At 49.6% G+C, this 26732-nt stretch overlaps 2 protein-coding genes across 4 annotated transcripts in view; one reads left to right on the forward strand and one right to left on the reverse strand.

Annotated features, from left to right (window-relative positions):
• Positions 1 to 6747: 6747 nt before the first annotated feature.
• Positions 6748 to 8641, reverse strand: LOC311224545 (piggyBac transposable element-derived protein 4-like; the record flags this gene model as incomplete). Its single annotated transcript, XM_084309575.1, has 5 exons — positions 6748 to 7045; positions 7159 to 7331; positions 7468 to 8068; positions 8183 to 8358; positions 8468 to 8641. The coding sequence occupies 5 exons, from the start codon at positions 8639 to 8641 to the stop codon at positions 6748 to 6750; spliced, it is 1422 nt and encodes a 473-aa protein (XP_084165701.1).
• Positions 8642 to 18731: 10090 nt separating this feature from the next.
• tpst1 (tyrosylprotein sulfotransferase 1) overlaps positions 18732 to 26732 on the forward strand; it is a 107241-nt gene continuing 99240 nt past the window's right edge. For 2 of the 3 annotated variants that reach the window (XM_084323646.1, XM_084323648.1), the window contains exon 1: positions 18732 to 18947. The gene's annotated coding sequence lies outside the window, so the exon portion shown is untranslated. The remainder of the gene's footprint in view (positions 18948 to 26732) is intronic. The other variant, XM_084323647.1, reaches the window with a different exon arrangement.

Genomic DNA, 26732 nt, shown 5'->3' on the forward strand with positions numbered 1-26732 from the left:
GCAGCAGTGGAGCCCGAGTACTCCTAAAAGTAGTGCGTGTGACACTAAGCTACCAGAATAAAGTCCTGGACACTTACGCCGTCCTCGATGACGGGTCAGAGAAGACCCTGCTGCTCGCCTCCGCTGCGGCCCAGCTAGGGCTGCGGGGAAGCGAAACCCAAATGACAATTCGGACAATAAGACGAGATTTGAAGACGATAAAGGGCGAGAATGTCTCATTCTCTATCGCAGCAAGCGGCCAGCCTGAGCGACGGTACCAGATTACAGACGCTTTCACCAGCCAAGAAATAGGACTGTCGCGGTACACATACCCCGTCGCCAAGCTGATGGAGAAATATGCACATCTGCGCAAGTTACCGATCCCGCTCATAGACAATGCTATGCCGACCCTGTTGATAGGCTCCGACCATGCAGACCTCATTGTCCCGATAGACCGGGTTCATACCGGACCCCGAGGCTGTCCTGCAGCAGTCGAGACCCGTTTGGGATGGACTCTCCAAGGCCCGCTCGCCAAATCTCTCAACCGAAGTACAGCCACTAGATGTCTCCACTCCCGAGTCACAGAGGGAGAAACCGCACTCCTGCAACACGTAGAGCGGCTATGGACCTTGGAACAAATGCCCTTTAAGAACGGAAAGAAAGACATTCGCTCTAAAGATGACATTTACGCCATTCACCTCCTCGAGACAGGGACCAAGAGAGTCCCGGTCAACGGCGTGTTGAGATACGCCACGCCACTCCTGCGGCGAGAAGGAATGCCTACTTTCCACGCCAAGACAGATGCCACAGAACGGTACCTGCTGAACACGGAGCGGCGCTTAGCCAAGAACCCCGCCCAAGAGAGTGTATACCGCGCTGAGATTGAGAAGCTCATCACAGCGGGACACGTCACAAAGATGGACATTAAAGAGGCTGACCAGACCACTGAATCGTGGTACGTGCCTCACCACAAGGTCCATCACAACGGTAAAGACCGCATAGTATTTAACTGCAGCTACCAGATCGGATCCCAAAATCTGAATAAAGAGTTACTGCCCGGTCCCACACTCGGCCCCTCCCTACTCGGCGTTCCACTCCGCTTCCGCCAGGAAAAGGTGGCCATCAGCGGGGACATTAAAGGAATGTTCCTGCAGGTGAGATTAGTAGAGGAGGACAAGCCCCTGTTACGGTTCCTATGGAGAGAGAAGCCAGGAGATGAGCACCCAGCCATCTACCAATGGGAAGTCCTCCCCTTCGGAACGACGTGCAGCCCCTGCTGTGCTACCTTTGCACTACAGAAACATGTAGCAGAGGACCCAGCAGCGGACGAAGAGGTCCGACACAGCGTAAAGAACAGCTTCTACGTAGACAACTGTCTACAAAGCCTTTCAACCCAGGAAGAAAGCCCCTGCTGTGCTACCTTTGCACTACAGAAACATGTAGCAGAGGACCCAGCAGCGGACGAAGAGGTCCGACACAGCGTAAAGAACAGCTTCTACGTAGACAACTGTCTACAAAGCCTTTCAACCCAGGAAGAAGCCGAGGCTCTCCTGATTAAACTCTGCGCCTCATTGATCAAAGGCGGCTTTGATCTCAGGCAGTGGGCCAGCAGCGATCCGCAAGTACTGCGCAGCCTCTCCTCCGAGGACAAGGCAGCCAGCAGCGAGACCTGGATGGCTACAATCCCGGGAGAAGCCCAGGAGATGACCCTATGACCCAGGAGATGACACTCGCCCGACAATATGACCCGCTAGGATGTATTCTACCGTACACCACCAGGGCAAAAATGATTGTACGAGCATTGTGGGACAAGGACCAGGGCTGGGACGACCCCATTCCCGCACACCTTGCATCCACCTGGAGAGAGTGGGAGATGGAGCTCCACTCACTCCCAGGCGTTAATATGCGCCGAAGCTACTTCCCACCCACGGTGAGGCCAGAGACATGTAAAATGGACTTACACGTCTTCAGTGACGCCTCAGAGGTCGCATACGGATCAGTAGCCTACTTGCGGGCCCAAGAAAGGGGGGGAGAGATCTACACAGCATTTGTCCTCGCCCGCTCGAGAATAGCCCCACGCAAGCAACAATCTATCCCACGCCTAGAGCTCTGCGCAGCCCTAGCCGGAGCGCACCTAGCCACGCTCATCCAACGTGAGCTCACCATACCGGTGTCTAGAACAATCCTGTGGTCAGATTCCACGACAGTACTCGCCTGGATCAAATCGGACTCATGCAAGTACAAAGTCTTCGTGGGAGTCAGAGTCACCGAGATTCAAGACTTAACCGAAGAGTTAACCGGAGAAACAGAGTGGCGCTACGTTGATACAAAACAGAACCCAGCTGACGTCATCACCCGGGGAATGCCCCTAGATGACCTCACCCGTCGCAATGTCTACAGTGACGGCCCAGCATTCCTAAAGCTCCCGGAAGGAGAGTGGCCCACGCCTATCCCGAGGGAAGCCAGTCAGGAGGAGGCTGAGAATAAGAAGCCTGTGTTCTGTGGATTGAGCACTGTTATCTCCGCAGACCCCAACACACTCCTGATGGGGCGGCTAGATCCTGCATTACCCCAGACAATGTACCGGCCTGAAGAAGCGAACGGCCGACGAATGTGGAGGTACAGCCAAGTATTAGCCGACAAGTTTTGGAGCAGTTTCCTACTGCACTACCTACCGTCTCTACAGACCCACCAGAAGTGGGTAAAGGAGAGAGACAATTTGACAGAAGGAACAGTCGTCATGATTATTGATCAATCACTGCCCAGAGCTATGTGGCCGGCCGGCCGCGTAAGCAAAGTGATCACCGGTGCCGACGGCAAGGTCCGAGCAGCTGAAGTGCTCGTCCAGGGTCGCACTTACACCCGTCCCGTGGCGAGGCTCATAGAACTGCCCCGACTCCCAGACACAATCGATGATGACCATGACCCTATAACCCTATGACTTTGTGAAGTTGACTGACCCCTACAGCAAACCCTTATGTGTAAATAGACAACGCGATTAATCTGTCTCTGTTTAACTGATTAGGTCTGGGACCAATCAGGGGGTGGCTGTTGTGAAGGGCCAGATTAAACCGAATATATATATTTATTTATATATATATATTTAATTGTATTTGTATATTCTCTAATATTCCCTGATATCCCTTGTATATTCCTTGTACAATATGCATTGAATATCCATTCTAGCCTACTGAACATCCCATAATAGTCTCCATTCTACTATTGGTCGAGACCTTGGTGCCAGGCTGCCATACCCCTCAGACCCAGTTCAAACGTACCGCTCAACATGTACGAACAAGTCCTAGTTCCGCGTAGGAATCTGGCTACCGCACCACTAATGGGACTATTTGTTCATAGTGCGTATATATACTGCGCTACTAAAGTAGGACTTCCTTTTCAGTCAAGTTTCTTACCCTCCAATAGAGTCACAGACGTAAAGCCTCCCCGCGACGCCACGTGTGGGAGTAAGGCCAAGTTCGCCTACCATCGGTATTGAGACATCGTGTATATTAATATTTGAATAGTCATATTTGGCACTATATCGTCGAGTTGGACGTAGTCTATTAAGCTAATAATAGTCTGTTAATATATAGTGCTTCGTACGGTGAGAATACTACCGTGGTCAGTACCCCATCGTTTCGGGCAGAGAACTGGCTGCTTATCCAGGGTGGTTGACCCCACGTGAAGCTGCACCCGAGGAGCCCCAGAGCCGACGAGCGAGTGGACCTGTATACCGGATTATTCTACCGACGACAGCCCGCCTTCCCAGGCACGGATTATGCTTTGTATACGTTGATTATTCCATGGATAAAGACCCCCGACACTGCCGTGTGTTGGAACCCCCCCCCCTGGAGAGGACGCAAGGTGAGGAGACGCTCTGCAAGACGAGGTCGCTTCACGTCTCTCCTCCGTGGACCGGAGGACGCCGGCCCACAAAGAGTCCACCTGCTTTCATCTGTGGTCCAAGGATCGCCGGCGCATTGAACGGCACTACAGTGGGTTCACCTGGGATACCCTTGGCCGGATGAGGCAGCCGGATTCTACCCCCCCCCCCTTCCTACTCCTGTCGGCTTACAAGCGACCGGATTAACCCCCCCTAGTGTATCCAGTATATAATCATTAAAGTATCATTGCTGTTATTCCTTAAACTATTCCAGGTCGTATATGTACCACCTGCGCCTTCAGAGATTGGACATTCTCTATTGATATACCGACGAATACTCTTGCCATAAAAGTGCATACTAATTCCCATTCATAAATGTGATTGATTTGATTAAGTGCTTGCTCTACACACCATCGCTGTGTAGAAATAAAGACCTATTTCTAATTCGTACATTTGTGTTGGATCCGTTTCATCTACGTGACAGTGTTCATCATAATATATTTATGCCGAGTACTGGGTGGCCGAATATTAAGTACAAAGGTAGTGGTAGTAAGTATCATATCTAGTAATACAGTCAGGGAATTGTACCCCTCAGTTACAGTCGCCTTGTGAGAGGGGTGGACGTTGTCTACCCATTTTTCCCCTCAATGGGGGCCTATGTTCGTCTGGGCCAGGTTGTATCCCACATCATGGGCCTCACCCCCGCCTACGTACCAGTTACGAGGGTGACTGGTTTGGTCGACGGTATGAGAGAGGGCGTGCCACGGCTTGATAGGCCGATGGCCGCGCTCCTCTGTCCGGAGGTGGTGTGGGAGCCGTTATGCAAGCCGGTTCCGCAAGGTAAATCGGCAAGGCGGTTGGCGTACTGGAGCGACCAGTCATTTATCGCCGGAACACAATCTTTAGCCGCGGCATCAAACATCACGCAGCTGGCAAGATTCATGTCCGGGGTATTGACGGGCGGCATGGAGCTGAGTGATGAACAACATGACCAGCTCACCCAGGCGGCAGGAGCTGTCCTACATCTGACGCAGCTGCAGGCTATAGCCGCTGGGAAAGTGCATGCCCTGGCGACTCTGAACCAGCGCCACCTTTGGCTGGAGCAGGCTCGTGTACCGGAGAAGAAAATAAGGTCGGCACCCCTCTCCGATGCTGGACTGTTCGGGACGGCCCTGCAATTGATGACCTCAACGTGCAGAGAGATGGCAGAGGAGAGATCCGTGCTCCAACCCCATTTTCCCCCTCCCGACATCGCCGGTGGAGTCAGACGGCTACCACGTCGTCAAGCTACCTCCGCCGTGGCTGCTACTGCCTCCACCGCCACTGCTGGCCCATCGAAGAAGGCCAGGAGGAGAGACGGTGCTGCTGCTGCAGCCGGCCCATCTACGACCGGAGGAGACGGTAGGGATCGCCGTGACCAGCAACCGATTGTCTACCGTCCCTCCGGGGCTTCTCGGGGTAGCAAAGCCCGAGCGGCTCGAGGCAGCAGACGCCGCTAGACCCAGTGACTTTTTCCCCCTGCGGTCCCCTCTGTTTACCCCTCCCCGGCCTCTCATATTATTTGTTTGCTCATAAATAAAAAGTCCCCCCTAAAGGGGGACTGTATTTTTTGTTAAACAAACTGTGTGTTTCTTCACCAAAACATATGATGAGGTTGCGAAGTGTGAATCTGCACTAGTATACATTGATAGAAGGGTTACGCTCGTGTTATGAGCTTAAGCAAGGTCTGCAGCATACACTCGGTTATAGAAAGGTTTCTATCTCGGCCTGACGCTCCACATGCAGGTAGAAGCTGGTTGTATGGTCTGTTGCTTACACAAGAAGTAATGTTGAGCTACAACACTGTTGTGTTAGTTGCAGTAATGCTCGTATACACACGTTCCACGGCCTAGCCGTTACTCTCTCTATCAGTGTTTTTCTATGTACAACATGGAATGCGGTGTAGGATTCACACACACACACAACTTGGTTTTGTTGTAAACCCTGTTCACAGTTCTGTGGGTAGCATGCATTGTATTAGCTTGCCCTGATTCTGCTCCCAGGTCCAAGATATTTTCAATGTTTTGGCTAATTTTGATTTAAATTGTATAATTCCCATTTTAAAATGTTTTACCATGATATGTCTGGTATCTATTTTTTCAGCACAGTCTCACTTATATGACTGACAAGTTTTCATATTGTATAATACTGTATATACTGTATACTGCATAATCTACAACACAAAACACAAAATCGGATTGAGAAAATGTGTTCTTTTTAGTATGAACCAATGCAAACATATGAAATCAAGGATATAAAACAGTGGAAATGCACCTTCAGGTAGTATATTTACATAAACAAAAGAGAACAGAACAGAATTCAATTTACAAAGCATTATTTTCTCCATACACAGGTAATAAGCACAGACGAAATTTTTATTCTCAACTGGAAATTATCACCATTTACAAAAAGTCAGTAAAAGTAAGTTAAAAAAAAAAAAAAAAAAAAAAAAAGGTTTTACGGTAAAAAAGTAAAAAATAAGTAAAGTGGGATATTCAATATACATATATACAAATGTTCTAGAATGTGCTATTATGACATCATACTGTGACATCACAAATGTTCTAGAATGGTCTATTATGACATCATACTGTGACATCACAAATGTTCTAGAGTGCAGTCATACCTGGGCAGGCAGACCCAGGGGGGGTGTAGTCAGGCAGTCCCAGGGGTGTAGTCAGGCAGACCCAGGGGGGGTGGAGTCAGGCAGACCCAGGGGTGGAGTCAGGCAGACCTCTGTGTGTGTGTGTGTGTGCGTGTGTGTGTGTGTGTGTGTGTGTGTGTGTGTGTGTGTGTGTGTGTGTGTGTGTGTGTGTGTGTGTGTGTGTGTGTGTGGGTGTGTGTGCTCAACTGTGCCAATCTTTGAAACAGTTTCTGTCTATAATGAGACAGAGGGCGACATCACAGCGCTCGCATTTCCATGCTGTGACGCTCCTCTTTCCCGCCTTGGTGCACTGCACACAGGTCTTACGGCCAGCGGTGGCTCTCATGCTAATGTCCGCGTCCACTGCGGGAGGGTTGATGGGAACAGGGAGATGGTCTGTCTTCCTGTCTACAGGAACTCCTGTGCTGTCCACTCCACACAGCTCCTCCATCAACCTCTCCAGGAACGCCTTGTGTGAGCGAGGCTTTTCCTGCTTCGCCCTACACAAGTCGCAGTGGAGGATGTATTAGTTGGTGGTCGCCATGTCAACAAAATGCTGAAACATTGTGCGATACAGTACCACCGGGCAGTTCTCCGGTGGACGGTGTAGTACTGCAGCATCTGATCGGACAAGTCGACTCCGCCCATGTGCTGATTGTACTCAATCACAGGGGTGGGGGCCGAAACCCAGGCAAACGACCAGGTCCCATTGGCCGCCTTGATCCTCCGCTTGACCTTCTGACTAGGAGGTGTGATCGCTGGGTGGATGGTGGAGCACACGCGCACCTAGATAGAATAGAATATAAATGAATCATCCCGAGGGAAATTTGACACTACAAATCGCTCACAGTAGACATTTAGACAGAACAGAGTCACGAATAAGAATAACAAAACAAATTGATACAAATATAAGAGTACATACCTCCTTTTTGTCCATCCACTTTATGAAGACCAGGGCGTCTTCTCTCAGCCAACGAATCGTGCCTCTCACAGCCTTGGTTGGCAGGTCATTCGCTCTGTGCTGGGGACACCCTATCCTGGTCTCCCTGTAGGTGCCACAGGCTCCCAGCTTCATGGCCAGCAAGTCCAAAAACAGCCTGGGACTGGTGTAGAAATTATCTACATAGATGTGGTACCCAGTCCCAAGCCATGCTGGCTCCATGAGGTCCATGACGGCATCATAAGCGATACCGTGTGCGCTGGTTCGGACGTGTGCCTTCCCAATGTACACGGTAAAGCTTATGGTGTAGCCGGTTGAGGAGTCAGCCAGAACAAATAGCTTTATCCCCCTTTTGGTCGGCTTGTCCTTCATGTACTGGGTCATGCCCGATTTCGCCTTCGTGGCCACCATCCTCTCGTCGACTGCCAGGTTCCTTCTAGGGTGGTAGTGAACCTTGCAGGACTCGAGGATGGTATGCATGAGAGGCTTGATACGGGCCAGCTTGTCATGCTGTTTTGTTCCCCTCCTGGCGTCGTTCCTGGCATCCTCCGGGTCACTCAGGTGGAGATTCCACAAGATGGACCTGAAGTCAAAGTCAAAAGGCAAAGTCATATAAATCATAAAAAAAGATCTAAACACAAAGTAACATGGGACACTATAAACATAAATACACGATGTACAGGACTATATATTATACCTGAATCTGTCCCGGACCATTACCATCGCAGGCAACGGCACAGAACAAGAATGTTTCTGTCTCCAGTAGTCCTGGATGGATGCCATTTCCACGAGGGAGGTGTACAGAAGCACGCCGATGAACCTGTACATCTCCTCAGGGTGAATATCCACCCACTTGGTCTTCTGCCCCAGTGCCTGTATATTGTATTGTAACTCAGTTAGTAATTTTTTAGAGGAAAAAGCATTTCATATAAAAGTATTGTGTATTTTTGTATGGCAACTAATAAAGAAACTTGAAACTTGCCTGTCTCCTTGCCGCGTTCTTGTTTGTGTTGATACACAGGGTCTTCACAGCATCCATGGTGAAATAGAGCGTGAAGAGGTCCTTTGGTGTGTACCTAGCGTGCGAATCTAGCTGGGGTCCTGGGGGTCTGCGTGGCATGAACCGGAGGGGCTGAGGGGCTGGATCAGCATCCATGTCGGTCTTCCAGGGCTGGAGGTCAGTCTGGACTAGAGCAGCCCGCCTGCGTCGAGAAGCTGAAGCAGCCGCCCGCCTGCGTCTTACTATAACGGAAGCAAGCACGGCTGGGGCAGCACGCCTGCGTCTCACTGCAGCCGGCACGGGCATGGGAGGAAGAGGAGCAGCCTCTGCCTCTTCGTCCGATATCACTGTAGGTGTAGACATTTGAAGTACATTATTTTCAACATTCAAAAAGGAATCTTCACACACAGTAAGGGTAGTGACGTTTTGAACAGTTGATTGTACATATAAAAAACTGCACATCTATCACACTACATACAAAGTCTGCGTAATAATAAAAACGCAATAATCTCACCTGTCCGGAGCCGGCATGAGAGGAAGAGCAGGAAGAGGAGCAGGAAGAGGAGGAGCAGCACCACCACGCCTGCGTCTCACTGCAGCCGGAGCCGGCATGAGAGGAAGAGGAGCAGGAAGAGGAGCAGGAAGAGGAGGAGCAGCACCACCACGCCTGCGTCTCACTGCAGCCGGAGCCGGCATGAGAGGAAGAGGAGCAGGAAGAGGAGCAGGAAGAGGAGGAGCAGCACCACCACGCCTGCGTCTCACTGCAGCCGGAGCCGGCATGAGAGGAAGAGGAGCAGGAAGAGGAGCAGGAAGAGGAGGAGCAGCACCACCACGCCTGCGTCTCACTGCAGCCGGAGCCGGCATGAGAGGAAGAGGAGCAGGAAGAGGAGCAGGAAGAGGAGGAGCAGCACCACCACGCCTGCGTCTCACTGCAGCAGGAGCCTCTTTGTTCGCTACCTCACTGTAGGTGTAGACATTTGAAGTACATTATTTTCAACATTCAAAAAGGAATCTTCATACACAGTAACAACACACACACACTGTATATACACTGTATACAGGCAGGCTGCCTGCTCATCATATCACACTACAACACACACACACACTGTATATACACTGTATACAGGCAGGCTGCCTGCTCATCATATCACACTACAACACACACACACACTGTATATACACTGTATACAGGCAGGCTGCCTGCTCATCATATCACACTACAACACACACACACACTGTATATACACTGTATACAGGCAGGCTGCCTGCTCATCATATCACACTACAACACACACACACTGTATATACACTGTATACAGGCAGGCTGCCTGCTCATCATATCACACTACAACACACACACACTGTATACAGGCAGGCTGCCTGCTCATCATATCACACTACAACACACACACACACACACACACACACACACACACACATTCCATTCTGTATATATTGCATATTGCTCACTACAAAAGCAATACATACCTCTGGCTGTTGTTGAACGCCACGGCTGACCAATCAATGTCTCCTGAATCCGATGCCTCGGATGAAGAAGTGTCATCACCAAAGAGTTCATCCATTACATCCTCTGAGACATAGTCCTTTTCCCAGATACTTCCACCACAGACACGCGGACCAGCCATATTGGGAATGGGATGGTAAAAAATACTACAAAAATACTACAAAAATACTACAAAAAACTAACTAACTAACTCCTAAACGCTGCTGCTAACTAACTCTCTCACTAGACTACAAAAATACTATAAAAAAATCCTCCAAAAAACTCAAATGCTGTTGCTCAAATGCTCTGAAAAAAAACGTGCATGTGTTCTGTAGAAAATTATCTGGCAAACGAATTTCCGGGTGCTCTTCTTCTTCAAATAGCTCTCCTTTGTGGCAGTGAACTTCCGCCTCCCTCTGCACTACCACCCACTGTTTTCCGTTTGAGTATAGCACAAAGAATGGCGGAGATATTGATAAAAATGTAACGCCTGGATAGATTTTTACGCGTGCGTAAAAATCTATTTACAAAGTGTATTTACCATCGAATTGAAATGATCCTTATTCAGTCATTTATTGGGTTATCAAGACAAAATCAAAAGTAGCGTGTAGGCTGAAGCCTTCTCTACATAATAGTGTAAAAAAAATACGGAAAAGGACTACAGTTCCCATACATACGTTGGCAAACAGATGACGTCACATCCTGGACGGTACCGCGTCATGCGATCTGGAAGAGTAAAAACAGGAGTTGAGTGTTGGGTTTCCCCCCGTCATGGCATACGACACTACGTACGTTGCTATGACGATGGCTTCCGTGAGTTAGATCTTTACGTACGATCTGTTGTGTCAAAGTGTCGGGTTAGAGCGTAGGACTTACAGGTCCGCTACGCTCGATTTTATGTGTAACTTGAGTCAGTTGGTCACGTGACTCGTAGTTGCCATGGCTTTTTCATTCTACGACTCACGTGGGAAGGCTCTCTGGGGAATTTCGGTCTAAATCCTCTGTGAAAGGGGTGACTGGATGTAAAAATGTAAACAGTTTTTGCCCTCGGCTGTGTAGAATGGGATTCATGTCTGTTGGTGCTTCCTTCTTTTTTATTAAAAAGAATTGGAGTTTAGGAAGCACCACACCCCTCTTGTCGTTTCCCCTGGGCGCCTTGGGGATTCACTGAAAGGTCTAACTAGCCTGTTCATTGATGTGGTTGTGTCCCGACGCACGCTTAAGTACTAGCTCTGGGTATTCTGTTAAAGATCATGCAGGTAGCTAGTACGCCTTGGTTGCTTGTGGTTGAAACAGCGTTTTTATAAAGCAACTGGGATGGAGGTTTTTTCCTCTTCCGACAACCTGTTATTGGTTCTCGACGGATTCTCGTTCATATCTGGGGGATGATAACGGAATGGATCTGAACATATGTAGAGGGGTCTCACGCCCTTGGGGTGGGCCACCGAGCGCGGTTCGCACCGACCGTCTGGGTGGCGCCTTCTTTTCATGTTTTAAGATCAACACGCATATCTGCCCCTTCTCCTGGAGTAGGCATGTCGGCGTGGTTAGGGCACAGGACTGGTTCTGGTCACGCTGGTCCAGGTCAGTTAACCCGTTGTCCGCCGGGGATGCAGATCTGCTGTTCTGGTACCCTGAGGGACTTGGGCTTTTTTCGGGGGGAAAAATGCCGGGTCGGCCTGGGGTGTCACAAGGTTAGGCGTTATAGAGACCCTTGTTGGGTACTCTTTTGTACCTGACACTATTATGGGGGCTGGTTCTCTTTATTCTTCGCTCCTCTCTCACGCATGGCGGAGGGAGGGCTGTCGGGGTGGTCTTCGGGACCTCCTCTAGTAACCCTGTGTGCGTCCCAGGCCGCCGGGTCCGGTCCGAAGTAAAGTTTGTTGATACCGTAGACTTGGGATAACCCTTCTTTCTTGAGGGGTTATAGGAACAACCACCGCATAGGTTAACGACAAGGTGGTTGGTTCCCTGGTGTGTTGGAGCAGAGTCAACTCCCGGGTTACCCGGTTGAGTGTGCCCCTGCACGTCCATGACGTCTGCCACTCATGTCAGCCTTTTCTGCCTCGACCCCTCTGGGTGGGTTTTTTTTAATGGAGGCTTTGTCATGGTGATCAACAACGCCAGCATACGCCCCTTCCGCCGGGGCGGCTGTTTTCAGCTGACTCCTTTGGCGCCTGTCTCGTCCGCAGTGCTCCAGGCTCAGGTTACAGCCTGTTGCCTGGTTTCCCCGGTGTGCTGCCTGCTTCCGTTGGGTGACCTTTTTGTGTGCTTACGGCCATGCTGACTGCCTGTTCTGCAGGGTCAGTGTGCCAGGCGGTGTGCTATTGGGGGGAAAGGGCCCGCTCTTGGAGGGGCCCTATCCGAATACGCTGGCAATGTGGGGGGCGGTGTCACTAAGTGACCACCTGGTGGGGTCTTGATGCCTGGCGTCATTGACCTCTCCGGGCCCCCGTTTTCCAGGGGATCCAGTCCTTCAGTGGGTCTGGGTCTTCCTTCGCGCTCCGCTGCTACGGCCTTGCCACGGGGTTGGGTTTGTTCTTGACCCCGTGATTCTGGGGGCAGTAACGAGGTTGTTCCTTCCGTTCGTTCCCGGGTGGCATGCGGGTTGTGCGTGTGTGTAGTCGTGGGGTCAAGCCACGGTCTGCTCACCCTGTGCGTTGAGTTGCTTGAGTGCCTTTTCGCACGGTCGGATCGGTTTCCCTCCCGTAAACCTCCAATAGGGAGGGTATCCTCCATTAGGGAGGGTCGGGGGGGCTCGGTCCTCCCCAATCTGATGGTTGTGGGGGGCCTCAGCGGGGTACATTTGTCGGGCTATGGCTCTCGCTCAGCCTCCCTTGTGCAGTCGTGACGCTGAGCGAGATCCATTACGAAACAGAACGATAGGTTATAACTATAACCAAGTTCTGTGAGTAATGGTGACGCTCAGCGTCAGGCGCCGCTGCGGCCCTTGATCTCACCTTGTGGTGAAAGCTTGGGAAGGAGGCGAGTAGGTGACCACACACCTGCTTATGAAGGTAAGCTGATAGGGGTGTGGCCAGACGAATGTTGGGATGTAAAGGTACATTGTGGAATTTTTTATTCAGTGCGCGTGCACGAGTGAAGTATAGTGCAGTCGTGACGCTGAGCGTCACCATTACTCACAGAACTTGGTTATAGTTATAACCTATCGTTTTATATAATACCAGCTGATGCATCACGGAGGAAAAAGTGTCTGGTGGCTAACGTTCGGCTAACTCGCTCTGGTGTTGTGGTCGTGGTAGCTACATGCTAAGCTAACGTTAATTACATCATATCGAACCGATAGGAGCTTATCTTATCTAATCTTACGTGGTGGTACCACGTGTGCCACTACCCGATCAAACATCCACGTAAGATTAGATAATATAAGCTCCTATCGGTTCGATATGATGTAATTAACGTTAGCTTAGCATGTAGCTACCACGACCACAACACCAGAGCGAGTTAGCCGAACGTTAGCCACCAGCCACTTTTTCCTCTGTGATGGTATAAAACTTGCGATTTGGATTTCTGTTTTTGTCATTAGTACAACGCGTAACACAGCAGCTCTTTGGCATTGTGAAGGACTGAAGAAAATTCCACTTGATTGTCTTTAATTTGCCGCTTTAACGATCCCGTTTCTCCACTAAATGAAGCGTACACAATGTACCAGACGGGGCAGTTTCCCCCCACGCTGCAGTTGCGTAGCAACAACAGACAGGAAGTTGACTTCGAGAATGTACAGTTTCTACGTCAAATGTATATACTGTAGTACTAGTGACTGTACATAATTCACACAGAACTGTTGTTGGGAATAATAGTTCCCCCCGGACGATATTGTGTGTAGCACTTCCTGCCTCGAGCATTCATTCTATCTATCGATTCGACTACGTTTACATTGTTGTTATGCTGCTGATGAATAAAGGAATTAGGTTCAACTTCGATACACCGCCTCCGACTCCTTTATCTCAGCGCTACACTGGTGACCCCGACATTAGTCTCGAGGAAGTTTCCGAGACAGATAATACGACAAACATGGCAAACAACGCTGTTTTTCTCAGACTGCCGGAGTTTTGGGAGCAGTCGGCAGCTGCGTGGTTCGCCCAAACTGAGGCGCAATTCGCCCTACGGGGAATCGTGGATGACGCCGCAAAATACTTCCACGTCGTCTCGAGCCTGAACAACACTACGGCGGCGAGGACGGTAGGCTTCATTACCGCTCCACCGGCCCAGAATAAATATGAGGCGTTTAAGACGCACCTACTCAGGATTTTTGAGTTATCACAGTCTGAGCGGGCCCGACGCTTGCTGGATATACGGGGCTTGGGAGACAGCAAGCCGTCAGAGCACATGGAGATGATGCTGAACCTACTGGGCGCCGAACAGCAGAATTTTTTATTTAAAGAGCTGTTCCTCAGACACATGCCGCCACGGGTACAGATGGCACTTGCCAATACAACGATTGTGGATCCCCGTGCGCTAGCAGAAGAGGCGGACCGTTTCTACCTGGCCACGCAGCACTTAGCCCCAGAGGTGCTAGCCCCGACACGGGCGCACATGCCCAGAGGGGGAGGGGCGAAGATGGAGAGAGGCGCCGCGGCCGACGGCAATAATGACACAGGCCTGTGTTATTTCCATGCGCGCTTCGGCGCGAGAGCAACAAAGTGCCGCCCACCTTGTACTTTTGTCAGGGCGGGAAACGCCAACACCTGCGCCCAGTAGCGGCCGTGAGCGCAGGTACGTCGAACAGGCTACTCTTCATTAAGGACACACTCTCCGGTCGAAAATTCCTCTGCGACACCGGAGCACAGAGGAGCGTCCTACCGGCGACGGTGGAGGACACCGCCGGCGGGGATGGGGGTCCGCGACTGACGACCGCCAACGGTAACCCGATCCGCACCTACGGCACGAGGACCGTGGAGTTGTGTTTTGGGGGACAGCGGTTCACGTGGGAGTTTGTCACGGCTGACATCTCGTTCCCACTACTCGGGCGGATTTCCTCTGTGCACACGGGCTCCTCATGGACGTGAGGCACGGCCGCCTGGTAGACGCCCAGACATATGCTTCCTTGACATGTGTGCGCAATGAAGTAGTATACAGCGGGCTGGCCAGCTTGCTCGCAGAAGGTGACGTGTACCAACGCCTACTGCTGGAGTTTCCCGGCTTGACACAGTCTACGTTCTCGGCCGCGACCACCAAACACGGGGTCGAGCATCACATCGAGACTCAAGGAGCTCCCGTGTACGCTAGGGCCCGCCGGCTCAACCCTGACAGACTAGCAGTCGCTAGGTCAGAGTTCGCCAACATGGAGAGGTTGGGGATTATCCGACGCTCGGACAGTCCCTGGGCCTCGCCGCTGCACATCGTGCCCAAAGCGGACGGGGGATGGAGACCGTGCGGTGACTACAGACGCCTCAACGACGCTACCACGCCAGACCGCTACCCAGTCCCCCACATCCAGGACTTCTCAGGGCATCTGGCGGGTAAGCTGTTCTTTTCAAAAGTAGACCTGGTACGCGGTTACCACCAAGTGCCGGTACACCCCTTGGACGGCGGTGGTAACACCCTTCGGTCTATTCGAGTTCCTACGGATGCCGTTTGGACTTAAGAACGCGGCACAGTCTTTCCAGAGGCTAATGGACTCGACGCTCAGAGACATGCCGTTTATTTTTGTCTATCTGGACGACATCCTCGTTGCCAGCTCCTCGCCCGAAGAGCACCTGGCGCACCTCCGATGCCTCTTTATGAGGCTTGGCCAACATGGCCTAATCATCAACCCGGCTAAGTGCCAGTTCGGGTTGACCTCCATACAGTTCCTCGGACATCTCATCGACAGGAGGGGGGCCGCCCCCTTCCCGTCGAAGGTGGAAGCCGGTTCCGCTTTCCCGCGACCCCCGACGGCCCGAGCACTCAGAGAATTCCTCGGGATGGTGACGTTTTATCACCGGTTCATCCCCCGGGCAGCCCACACCATGCGGCCGCTTTACGAGGCTCTGAAGGACAAGTCCCCCAACCAGCCTGTCGACTGGACGGCCGAGAGGACGACAGCCTTCGCGGCCACCAAGACGGCCCTGGCGGATGCAGCCATGTTGGCTCACCCGTCGCCGGGGGCCCCGGTCGCCATTACCACCGACGCGTCAGACTATGCGGTGGGCGCGGTTCATGAACAGTACGTTGACGGCGCCTGGCAACCGCTGGCGTTTTTCAGCCGTCAACTGACCCCCAGGGAGCGCAAGTACAGCGCATTTGACAGAGAGCTCCTAGGCCTCTGGTTGGCGGTGCGCCATTTCCGTTTCATGCTGGAGGGCCGGGAGTTTACGGCCTTCGTCGACCACAAACCCCTCACGTTCTCCATGTCCAAGGTGGCTGAACCGTGGTCCGCGCGACAACAGCGCCAACTCTCGTATATTTCCGAATACACGACAGACATACGGCATATCGCCGGGAAAGCCAACGTGGTCGCAGACTGCCTATCCAGGGTCGTCATCGGAGCTGTGCAACTGGGCCTCGACTACGTCGCCATGGGCTCGGAACAGGCCTCCGACCACGACATCCAGGCCCTCAGGACGGCGGATACCAGTCTGCGCCTCAGAGACGTCGCGATTGGCGGCTCGGGGCGTCCCTGCTCTGTGACCTCTCCACCGGGCACCCCCGGCCGCTGGTCCCTATAGGCTGGCGCAGGCGGGCTTTCGAGGCGGTGCACGACCTGTCTCACCCCAGTAGGAAGTCTTCGAGCAGGTTGGTGTCACAGAAATTTGTGTGGCGAGGGCTCAAGAAAGACGTGATGACCTGGGTCGACGCGTGTGTGTCCTGCCAACGGGCTAAAGTGCACCGACATACCAAGGCCCCGCTTGTGACATTCGTAGTTCCCGAGAGGAGATTCGACCACGTCAACGTTGACCTCGTGGGGCCGCTTCCTTCCTCTCACGGGTTTACCTACCTGTTCACTATGGTGGACAGGACCACCCGATGGCCGGAAGCCGTTCCCCTCGCCTCGACATCTTCTTCCGACGTGGCCCGCGCATTTATCAGCACGTGGGTCGCACGTTTTGGCACCCCGTCCGACCTCTCCTCCGACCGGGGCTCGCAGTTCACCTCGGAGCTCTGGAACGCGGTCGCCAGCGGCCTGGGGGTTAAGCTGCACCGTACCACCGCGTACCACCCGCAGGCCAACGGGCTATGCGAATGTTTCCACCGGTCCATGAAGGCAGCGCTGCGCGCAGGCCTGACGGACGGCAACTGGGTGGATAAGCTGCCGTGGGTCATGCTCGGACTTAGGAGTGCCCCCAAAGAAGACCTGCAGTCCTCGTCCGCGGAGCTGTTATACGGCCAGACATTGCGCGTCCCGGGGGATTTTATTCCGGACGCGACAACCCCTTGGTCCGCGGCCAGCCAACGTTCCACCCTGCGGGAAGCGGCTCAGACCTTCGCCCCGATTCCCACGTCGCAGCATGGTACCCCCGTTTCCCGGGTGCCGCGCAGCCTGCACACAGCGGAGTACGTTTTTGTTCGCCACAATGCGCACCGTGGGCCCCTACGCCCCCCTTACAATGGCCCGTTTAGGGTCCTGCGACACGGTGATAAGGACCTCATGGTCGGCATGGGCGGTAGGACGGAGACCGTGTCAATAGACAGGATCAAGCCTGCTCACGTGGACGTTTCCCAACCTTTGGAGTTGGCCCTTCCCCCCCGCAGGGGTCGTCCGCCGTTGCCCCGGGAGCCGCCTCCCACAGAGCCACCGGCAGCCTCACCGATGCCAGTGCCCCCGGGTGTCGGAGAGGGTACGGGCGCTTGCGACGCTTCCCCCTCTTCGCCCCCGGTTTTCCGCGCTCGCCGAGGCCGCTTCGTGCCCCCGGGTGTCGTGGAGGGCGCAAGCACTTACGCCGCTCCGACCTCCCCGCCCCCGGTTTTCCGCACGCGCCGAGGCCGGGCAATTGTTCCCCCACGCCGGGGGGATTTTGACTATGGGTGAATTCTGGGGGGGCTTGTGTAGTGAGTAGTGACTGTACATAATTCACACAGAACTGTTGTTGTGAATAGTAGTTCCCCCCGGACGATATTGTGTGTAGCACTTCCTGCCTCGAGCATTCATTCTATCTATCGATTCGACTACGTTTACATTGTTGTTATGCTGCTGATGAATAAAGGAATTAGGTTCAACTTCGATACACCGCCTCCGACTCCTTTATCTCAGCGCTACAATACATTCTTTTCTGGATACTTTTTGTATCACAAACAGTACTGTATTTGCAAATCTGGTATGTCATAAATGTATAGATGTAGCAGTACTGTCTATCTGTATGTCATGTATGTCATATGTTATGATAAATTGAAAATGGGGGACCCTGATGTAAACAAGACGAACGTCTTTCTCTGGTCTGCATCCCCTTAACAATTGTATGTATTGAGCTGTACTGTACTGTACCCATTCTGCAATCTGTTAATAAAGTTTTCAATCAATCAATCAATCAAAACCAACTGCTGGTGTTTTCAACATGTAGGGTAATTTAAGGGTTTACACAAGAAGCACTATAGTAGCATAAGATCCACTACATCGCCCCTAGACTAGATAAGAGCCATGAGTTTACACGGAAGCCTGTTTCTTTAAGAGTGTAACCCCGCCCTACATGGCACGAACCAATCCGCGGCTCCGTCACACACCCGTCTTTGACTTGATGTCCACAGCGGGTCCAATAAAACGCGGGCTCTCACGGCCAGGGAAGCAGTCTCGCGCCGCTCTCCCTTCAACTCTCTCAACAGACGCGTCAAACGCTCTCAAAGTAATCCCGTGTCCGCCGCTCTTCTATACAAGTCGGTGCTCGTGGTGGTGGTGTCACCCTAGAGAGAATGCTACGGAACTGACCGACCAGAGGCAGACTGGGATGTACGGGCTACGGTGTTGGACTTTTTTTGAAAGGTTAGCGAACCGAGCGAGCCGCGACAGAACCGCTACGTGAGGTGGGTCTCAGCAGGCAGTGTGTGGTGTGGTGGTGTTGCAATGTCCCTGTATTCTCCTCGAGGACACTATAAGAGCAGGACGGGTCGTCACGTCACCGTGTAGGCAGCGCGTGAACTTTCAGCTCAGCGCAAACGTTGAGGTGAATGGAGTCAACCGTCTCCTTGTTTATGACCCGTCTTAATAAACAGGTTGTTAGTTACCTCGGGATGTCACTTGTCAGAATCATCAGAAATGTGTTTCATTGTTAACTAGCTAATGTTCGATAGAACGGTTGGTGTATATTTCCTCGGATATTTTGAAGTATATTATTAATACAGGCTTAAATAAAACTGGCACCAAAAAAAGCAGAAGATAGAACACTGGTGGTATTCTGACGTGATGACCCTTCCTTGTGTTAAAGCTGCCTTGGTTTTCCTTCCATCTGCGCGGCGAGGAAGGGGGACCAAGGACGCTTTAACAGAAGGAATGGTCACTCATCATCACGTTATAACAACATTCCTCCGTTTGCTCAGTTCTTCCACCTTGACCGCGTTGAACGAGCTAACGGGCGGGTTTGCGTGGTTTTTAAACGTGTTGGCAGCACGGTGTGTGTGCGTGTTGAAAGATGTGACGCGCGCGTGTCAAACTGCCATCCGTCTCACTTGAGGATGTGTGGTGACATGTTTACACGACGCGGTCACACAACAACACACGATGTCGCCAAACGTCCCCACTTACATGTTTTACTGTCTAGTCCTGCTGGTCTTCGAAGGTCCTTAGAATCTACGACATATGTTCCACTTTATTATGGAGTTGTTGACTGGGGCTTTACAGCAGAGTGTGTGTAGGCGAGTTATTTATGATGACTTGAAAATGGGGGACCCTGATGTAAACGAGACGAAAGTATTTCTCTGGTCTGCATCCCCTTAACAATTGTGTGTATTGAGCCGTGCTGTATTGTACCCATTCTGCAACTGTTAATAACGTAATCAATCAATCAGTATACCTCGCATAACTGGAAACACTGTAGTACGCGTTGTACTGTGTTTACATGTTTATTTTCTCCAAATGCCTGTGCCACCGTTTTTCACTTGCCGTACAATATCCCGGCCGCTTACCTCAAATCAGCGCTGTTGATTCATTGTTGATGGTGCACAGACACAGACAGTCATATGATTTTTCTCATCCGTTTGTCATGCTGAGAAATAAATAATCGTTTTTATCCTACTCTAACCGACGTATGCTGTCGTTATGGGTTTTCTCGGATAAGTGTGCTATAAAAAAAACAATTGTTTTCAGTTCCATTTTTTGATAGCTAATGCTATCATCTTCTAGAATAGAATAGATTTTTAATTGTCATTGCACAGTATACAACGACATTTCTAATGCTAATAATACTGTTTACAATGGCTGGCAGCGTGCATAGACTGTTTGGTGCCCGGGTTCACATCTGCTATTGCAGGTGGTCTGTACAGAAACAAAGTCCAGTTCAATTCACCCCCCCCCCCCCTGCAGCGATGGGCTCGATGGACTGCCTACACAGCTGCAGGGGCTGGAGCAGTTACACTCTGGCGGTCATCCTCATTTCCTGGTCTGAAAAGGAACACCCGCTGCTACATCACAATTATTATATTCAATCAAGCAGCTGGCCTACTGGTGAGCTCCACCAGCTCGGTCCACACACACACACACACACACGCACAGAGGGGCCTGGATTTAGCCACTTCCTTCTAAGAGATGTTGTTCTAATGAAGTCTTTTGACTTAGGCCCTGGCTCATTATTTGCGGCGACAGTGGCTCAGAAGGTAGAGAGTGGTCGTCTGGTAACCGCTTAGATTCCAGCTCCTCCTCGGCGTGTCGAAGTGTCCTTGAGCAAGACACTTAACCCCTAAGGCCTAACTGCTCCCCTTGAGCAGGTTTGCACCTTGCATGGTTGCCTCTGCCGTCTGTGTGTGAGTGAATGGCTGAATGTGAGGCAACATATGTTGTAAAGCTCTTTATAAATGCAGTCTATTCATATTTGTAGCCCTGGGATGATTTCCTCCTTCGTCATATGCTCCACATTTGAGATGTTACACGCCACACGGTGTATACAATGCACTTCACTGCTACCGTAGTGTAGTACTGCACGTAGTACGCTCAGTTGCACTCTGGTTAGATGCCAACTGTCATTTCTCTGTGCTAGTACTCATGCAATGACAATACATTTAATCTAATGAGATGAGGAATCGTATAAGTCTGTTTTTAAACAACCAGAATACTTGTTGCAAATCTATCCACTACTTTTCCTGAACGTTAAGAGTCTTTTGCTGCTTTGATTTCTGACATGTTTCACATGGCTCTTGCATGGTTTCATACTTTAGTGTTGAAATAGGCCCAATTCTCAGAATACTAATACCTGCTATTTCAGCCTGGTCTTCTTGGCCTGATATCCAATATCGGCGCATGCCTGATCTATAATGGTCATCAAGAATGATATGGCATGTGTCAATATTACGTCACCTGAAAGAGAAACTATTAGAATTAGCCTACCTTCTGACCATTGCCAAATACTAGCATATACTTTGTTTGAGATGTAGTGATTGTGAAATCAATTCAAACATCATATCTGTCATCACTAGGGGTGTAACGATGCGACCTCACAACGATTTTTTTCGATTACGATTATTCAGGCAACGATTCAATGAATCATGAAATCTCCATTTGACCATGATTCGATACATTTTCTAAGTTAATTCCCCTAAAAAATTTGAATACACAAATGTGGCTGGGGGAACTGATTCACTCAACATGAATGGACTAGTATAGGTCAATTAAAAACGATACACAAAAGAAAAACATATATTTATTTTGATTCATTTCGATTATAATCGGTCTATCATTTTCAAATCGATGCAGTGTTGAATCGTCACATTAGAATCGATGCATTTAGATTAATCGATGCATCGTTACACCCCTAGTCATCACCTTTTTCTATGTACGGAGCAGCTTAAGATGTCCTTGTTGATTTTAACCAGCCCCCCCCCCCCCCCCCCCACCCCCCTCTGTGAGAAATCCTGTTCACACAGGAACAACCTAGTCAAATATGCCAGCTATATATTAGATTATCAAACCTCTTCTTGAGTAGCTGATCCAGCACTTGTTGCCAGGTCCCATTGACCATCTCCAGTGTTTCCCCTAGGATTTTTTTCAGGGGGGGTGGTAGGCCCCCAAAACTACTAGTGTTTTCGCGGGGCGCGCGTGTCACGGATACGTGGTGTCAACAGTGTCGTCATAGACGTGCGCAGTAAGGCGGTTAGTATCGGTGCATTTCTCTACACTGAGCTGAAATGAAACGATTGCACATAAATTAGGTAAATAAATATTAACTATTTATTTACAACACATAAATTAACTTATTTACAATTATACATACAGTAGTGACAACACACATATGAACTATTTACAACCAGTGTCGGAGCAAGCACACTCGAGTTGTTCGGACATTCTGAGGGTTCAGAGTGCACACTGGACACTGACCAAAGTCAGTTTATCAGAGCGGAGCAGATTTTCAGAGTGAATTTATTAACTCACTTTAACTAGGGCCCTATGAAATCCGTTTTTATTTTTCAGATAAGAATTTTCCTGTTTTCGGATTTCTCGGTTTTTAATTTTCCCGTTTTTGGATTTCTCTGATTTTATATTTTTTCCTTTGGATTTAACCAAAGAAAACGATACAAAATTATGTTTTCAACTAACTTTAATAACAGTACATCTGCAAACAATGCCAGTGTAGTTCAATGTTCAGTGCCAGTTAGGTTATGAGGTTTCTTTTTTTCAGTTCAATGCAGTTCAACTGCCAGTGCAGTGCAATAACTAAATAATAATTAAATAGTTAAATAATACAAAATAATAATTTGTTTAAAAGAAATCAGAAAAAAATCTGTAAAATGTAATTTATTTCAAGGAGATCTATGTCCTTTAAAGGTTCATGCTTCTCCCCATCTCTGGCTGAGATCACCATTGTGATGCATGATGCCAACTCCTATTACTATAATACAATGCTAGAGACTCAAAAAAGACATTTATAATGCATGTCACCTTTTAGTTATCGTCTTCCCCTATATGAGAACCTCTCCGTGCTCTCGCTGGAGGAAGCTAAATAAATACAAGCCCCAGTCCCCTTGACCGTCTCATAAATAACAGCATAAAAGAAAAGAGAAAATAACCCGTTTCCAGAGCAGCTCTCTCCCTCTCTATGACAGGCTTGATGAATGCCAGCCCGGATTGTCTCTCACTAACAAATGTGTTCATACTAGCTGACGAAAGACTGGCGACGTGGTGCGGACATGCATTCTCTCACACACGCACACACACGCGCACACACTCACGCATGAGCGCACACACACACGGTCTCGAGCCCCTGGTTGATTTAACCCATTCTGCGACAGTATGTTTCTCAGCCAGTCACTTTACTGATTGGTGAACTGTTGTTTATTGGTGCAATGCATTGTGGTACCTGACTATAGATCAGCAGGGTTGTCGGATGTCGCTTGTGGCACCGGGTCACGCTTGATTGATTGATTGGCAGGAGATGTTGAAAGTGGAGTTGAATGCGACCAGGCGTGTCGCACTCGTCCATAACGGAGATCTTTTAGATCTTCGCATGCAGCAGATCCTGTGACTGTTATTGTGGTTGAGGGGAGGTGTGAGCGTTTTCTGTGTGCCGACCCTTAATTCTAACGGCCGTTTCAGAAGCTTTGTCAACTTGTCATCCGCCATCTCTTAGTTTGCACCGTCTCCCACTAGTATGACCTTGTGTGACAGGCCGGCCATGTCCTTGTACATTTATTGACTGTGAGCCTCCTTTTCTTTCTGGCCGCTCAGCCAAATGTTCTAGAAAGTGTCCCCTGGGAGGGGAGGTGTTGGGGAAGGGGGGTGGGGGGGGGCAAGATGACGCTCTAGTCTCTAGTACTGCACAGTGACTGTAGTAGAGAGATACAGTATAGGAAGCAAGATGGCTCTAGTACTGCACAGCGACTGTAGTAGAGAGAGGAAGCAAGATGGCTCTAGTACTGCACAGTGACTGTAGTAGAGAGATACAGAATAGGAAGCAAGATGGCTCTCTAGTACTGCACAGTGACTGTAGTAGAGAGAGGAAGAAGCAAGATGGCTCTAGTACTGCACAGTGACTGTAGTAGAGAGATACAGTATAGGAAGCAAGATTGCTCTAGTACTGCACAGCGACTGTAGTAGGTAGAGAGGGGAAGCAAGATTGCTCTAGTACTGCAGTGACTGTAGTAGAGAGATGGAGGAAGCAAGATTGCTCTAGTTAGGGCTGACCTTCAAAGCTTTTTTTGGCAATCGAAGCTTTGGGGCCGAGCTTTGATTTAAATTCGAATCTTCGAGAAAAAAGAAAAAAAATTATAATATATATATTTTTTAATCTTATATTGTGGGACTTGTACAGCACTTTGGTAAACTTTGTTGTTTTTAAATGTGCTCTATAAATAAAGTGGATTGGATTAATTAATTAAGTAGCCCCTTTCGTGACTGTGATGCAGCCAACAAGGTTTCACTCTGCTGCGCTGCCTGGGTGCAGTGGGGCTGCTCTCACAGCCAATGACATTACATAATTATGTTGCAACCTTCGTCTATCAAGCAAACAATTATATTATATTTAATTTATAATTATTATATCAGACAATGCACCTACAAAAGCAGATGATTACAATAAAATTTGCCAACTTGGTAACACATTAGTCATAGCAGCATAGGCATAGCCTTATTAATGTTTTGTGTGGCGTCGCCGTCGTGTACAACTCCAAAAAAATTTAAACTTTTTTTTTTTATTAATTTTTTTTTACACTTCGATTTTTTTTAATGTTCGAAGCTCATGCCATCGAACGAAGCTTCAAAGTATTTAAGACAGCTCTAGTATTGCAGTGACTGTAGTAGAGAGATGGAGGAAGCAAGATTGCTCTAGTACTGTTACTGTAGTAGAGAGATGGAGGAAGCAAGATTGCTCTAGTACTGCACAGTGACAGTGTTGGAGAGATGGGGGAAACAAAATGGCTCTAGTTTCACACAGTGATGAAAGGGAGATATGGGAAGCAAGATGGCTCTCTAGTACTGCACAGTCATGGTAGTAGAGATGGAGGAAGCAAGATGGCTCTCTAGTACTGCACAGTCATGGTAGTAGAGATGGAGGAAGCAAGATGGCTCTCTAGTACTGCACAGTCACGGTAGTAGAGATGGAGGAAGCAAGATGGCTCTCCAGTACTGCACAGTCACGGTAGTAGAGATGGAGGAAGCAAGATGGCTCTCCAGTACTGCAGTCACAGTAGTAGAGAAGGAGGAAGCAAGATGGCTCTCTAGTACTGCAGTCACAGTAGTAGAGATGGAGGAAGCAAGATGGCTCTCTAGTACTGCACAGTCACGGTAGTAGAGATGGAGGAAGCAAGATGGCTCTCCAGTACTGCACAGTCATGGTAGTAGAGATGGAGGAAGCAAGATGGCTCTCTAGTACTGCACAGTCATGGTAGTAGAGATGGAGGAAGCAAGATGGCTCTCTAGTACTGCACAGTCACGGTAGTAGAGATGGAGGAAGCAAGATGGCTCTCTAGTACTGCACAGTCACGGTAGTAGAGATGGAGGAAGCAAGATGGCTCTCCAGTACTGCACATTCACGGTAGTAGAGATGGAGGAAGCAAGATGGCTCTCCAGTACTGCACAGTCACGGTAGTAGAGATGGAGGAAGCAAGATGGCTCTCTAGTACTGCACAGTCATGGTAGTAGAGATGGAGGAAGCAAGATGGCTCTCTAGTACTGCACAGTCATGGTAGTAGAGATGGAGGAAGCAAGATGGCTCTCTAGTACTGCACAGTCATGGTAGTAGAGATGGAGGAAGCAAGATGGCTCTCTAGTACTGCACAGTCACGGTAGTAGAGATGGAGGAAGCAAGATGGCTCTCTAGTACTGCAGTCACAGTTAGGCCTGCCACGATAACACATTTTGCTGGGCGATTAATTGCCCCCGAAAATATCGCGATAAGCGATATTATTGTGACCGGTTAGAGAATTTTTTTTTGAGAAATTTATTTCCCAAAACGTTTATTTTGAAGCCCACCGCTCCGTCTTTTCCGGTGTTTAGACTTTTATTTTGAAGCCCACCGACCGGAGCGGAAGTATTGTTGTTATTATCCTAGCAGCATCTATGAGCGGCCAACTTGTATCGTCCGGTTCTGTGTTTTTGAGCTAATGATAAAACAAATGTTGAGATTGTTGGTGAGCAACTAACTTTAGGTTAGTTTTAACGTTAGCTACTAACGTTAGATGCAGCTACTACAGGCAATCAACGATGAGGAGGAAGCGTCAAAGCCGTATAGAATAGAATAGCCCTGTGGTGCGTAGGCACGGGAGCGCAACTCGATTACCTGTTATAATTAATTAATTCATGTTTAACTTGTCCCCGTGTCCAGTCCTTTGACTAGTCCCACCCGTTCATTGTAAACAATGATGCATGTAATTGTATTAACGTTATTCTGTGTTGTAGCTATGCTATACGTTGTATTTCGTTTGTTGGTTATTTAGCTAATGTTGTTGGCATTGAATGAGCATCAACACTAGATCTTTAATCTTTATTTAGCAGTCCAGTTTCTCCGGGCAGTAGCGAGTAACTACTTGGGTCTAAAAATAGCTAACGTTACACTACAAAGAACGCTATTTGGTTAAAAGGAGCAACACTATTGAGAAATGTAGTTAAGCTATGTGGCGTTGCCCCACGGAGCTCCCGTGCTGTGCTCTGTAGTAAGGCCAGCGGCCCGC

The sequence above is a fragment of the Notolepis coatsorum genome (assembly GCF_963971535.1).
Source record: "Notolepis coatsorum genome assembly, chromosome: 1".
Taxonomy (NCBI): Eukaryota; Metazoa; Chordata; class Actinopteri; order Aulopiformes; family Paralepididae; genus Notolepis; species Notolepis coatsorum.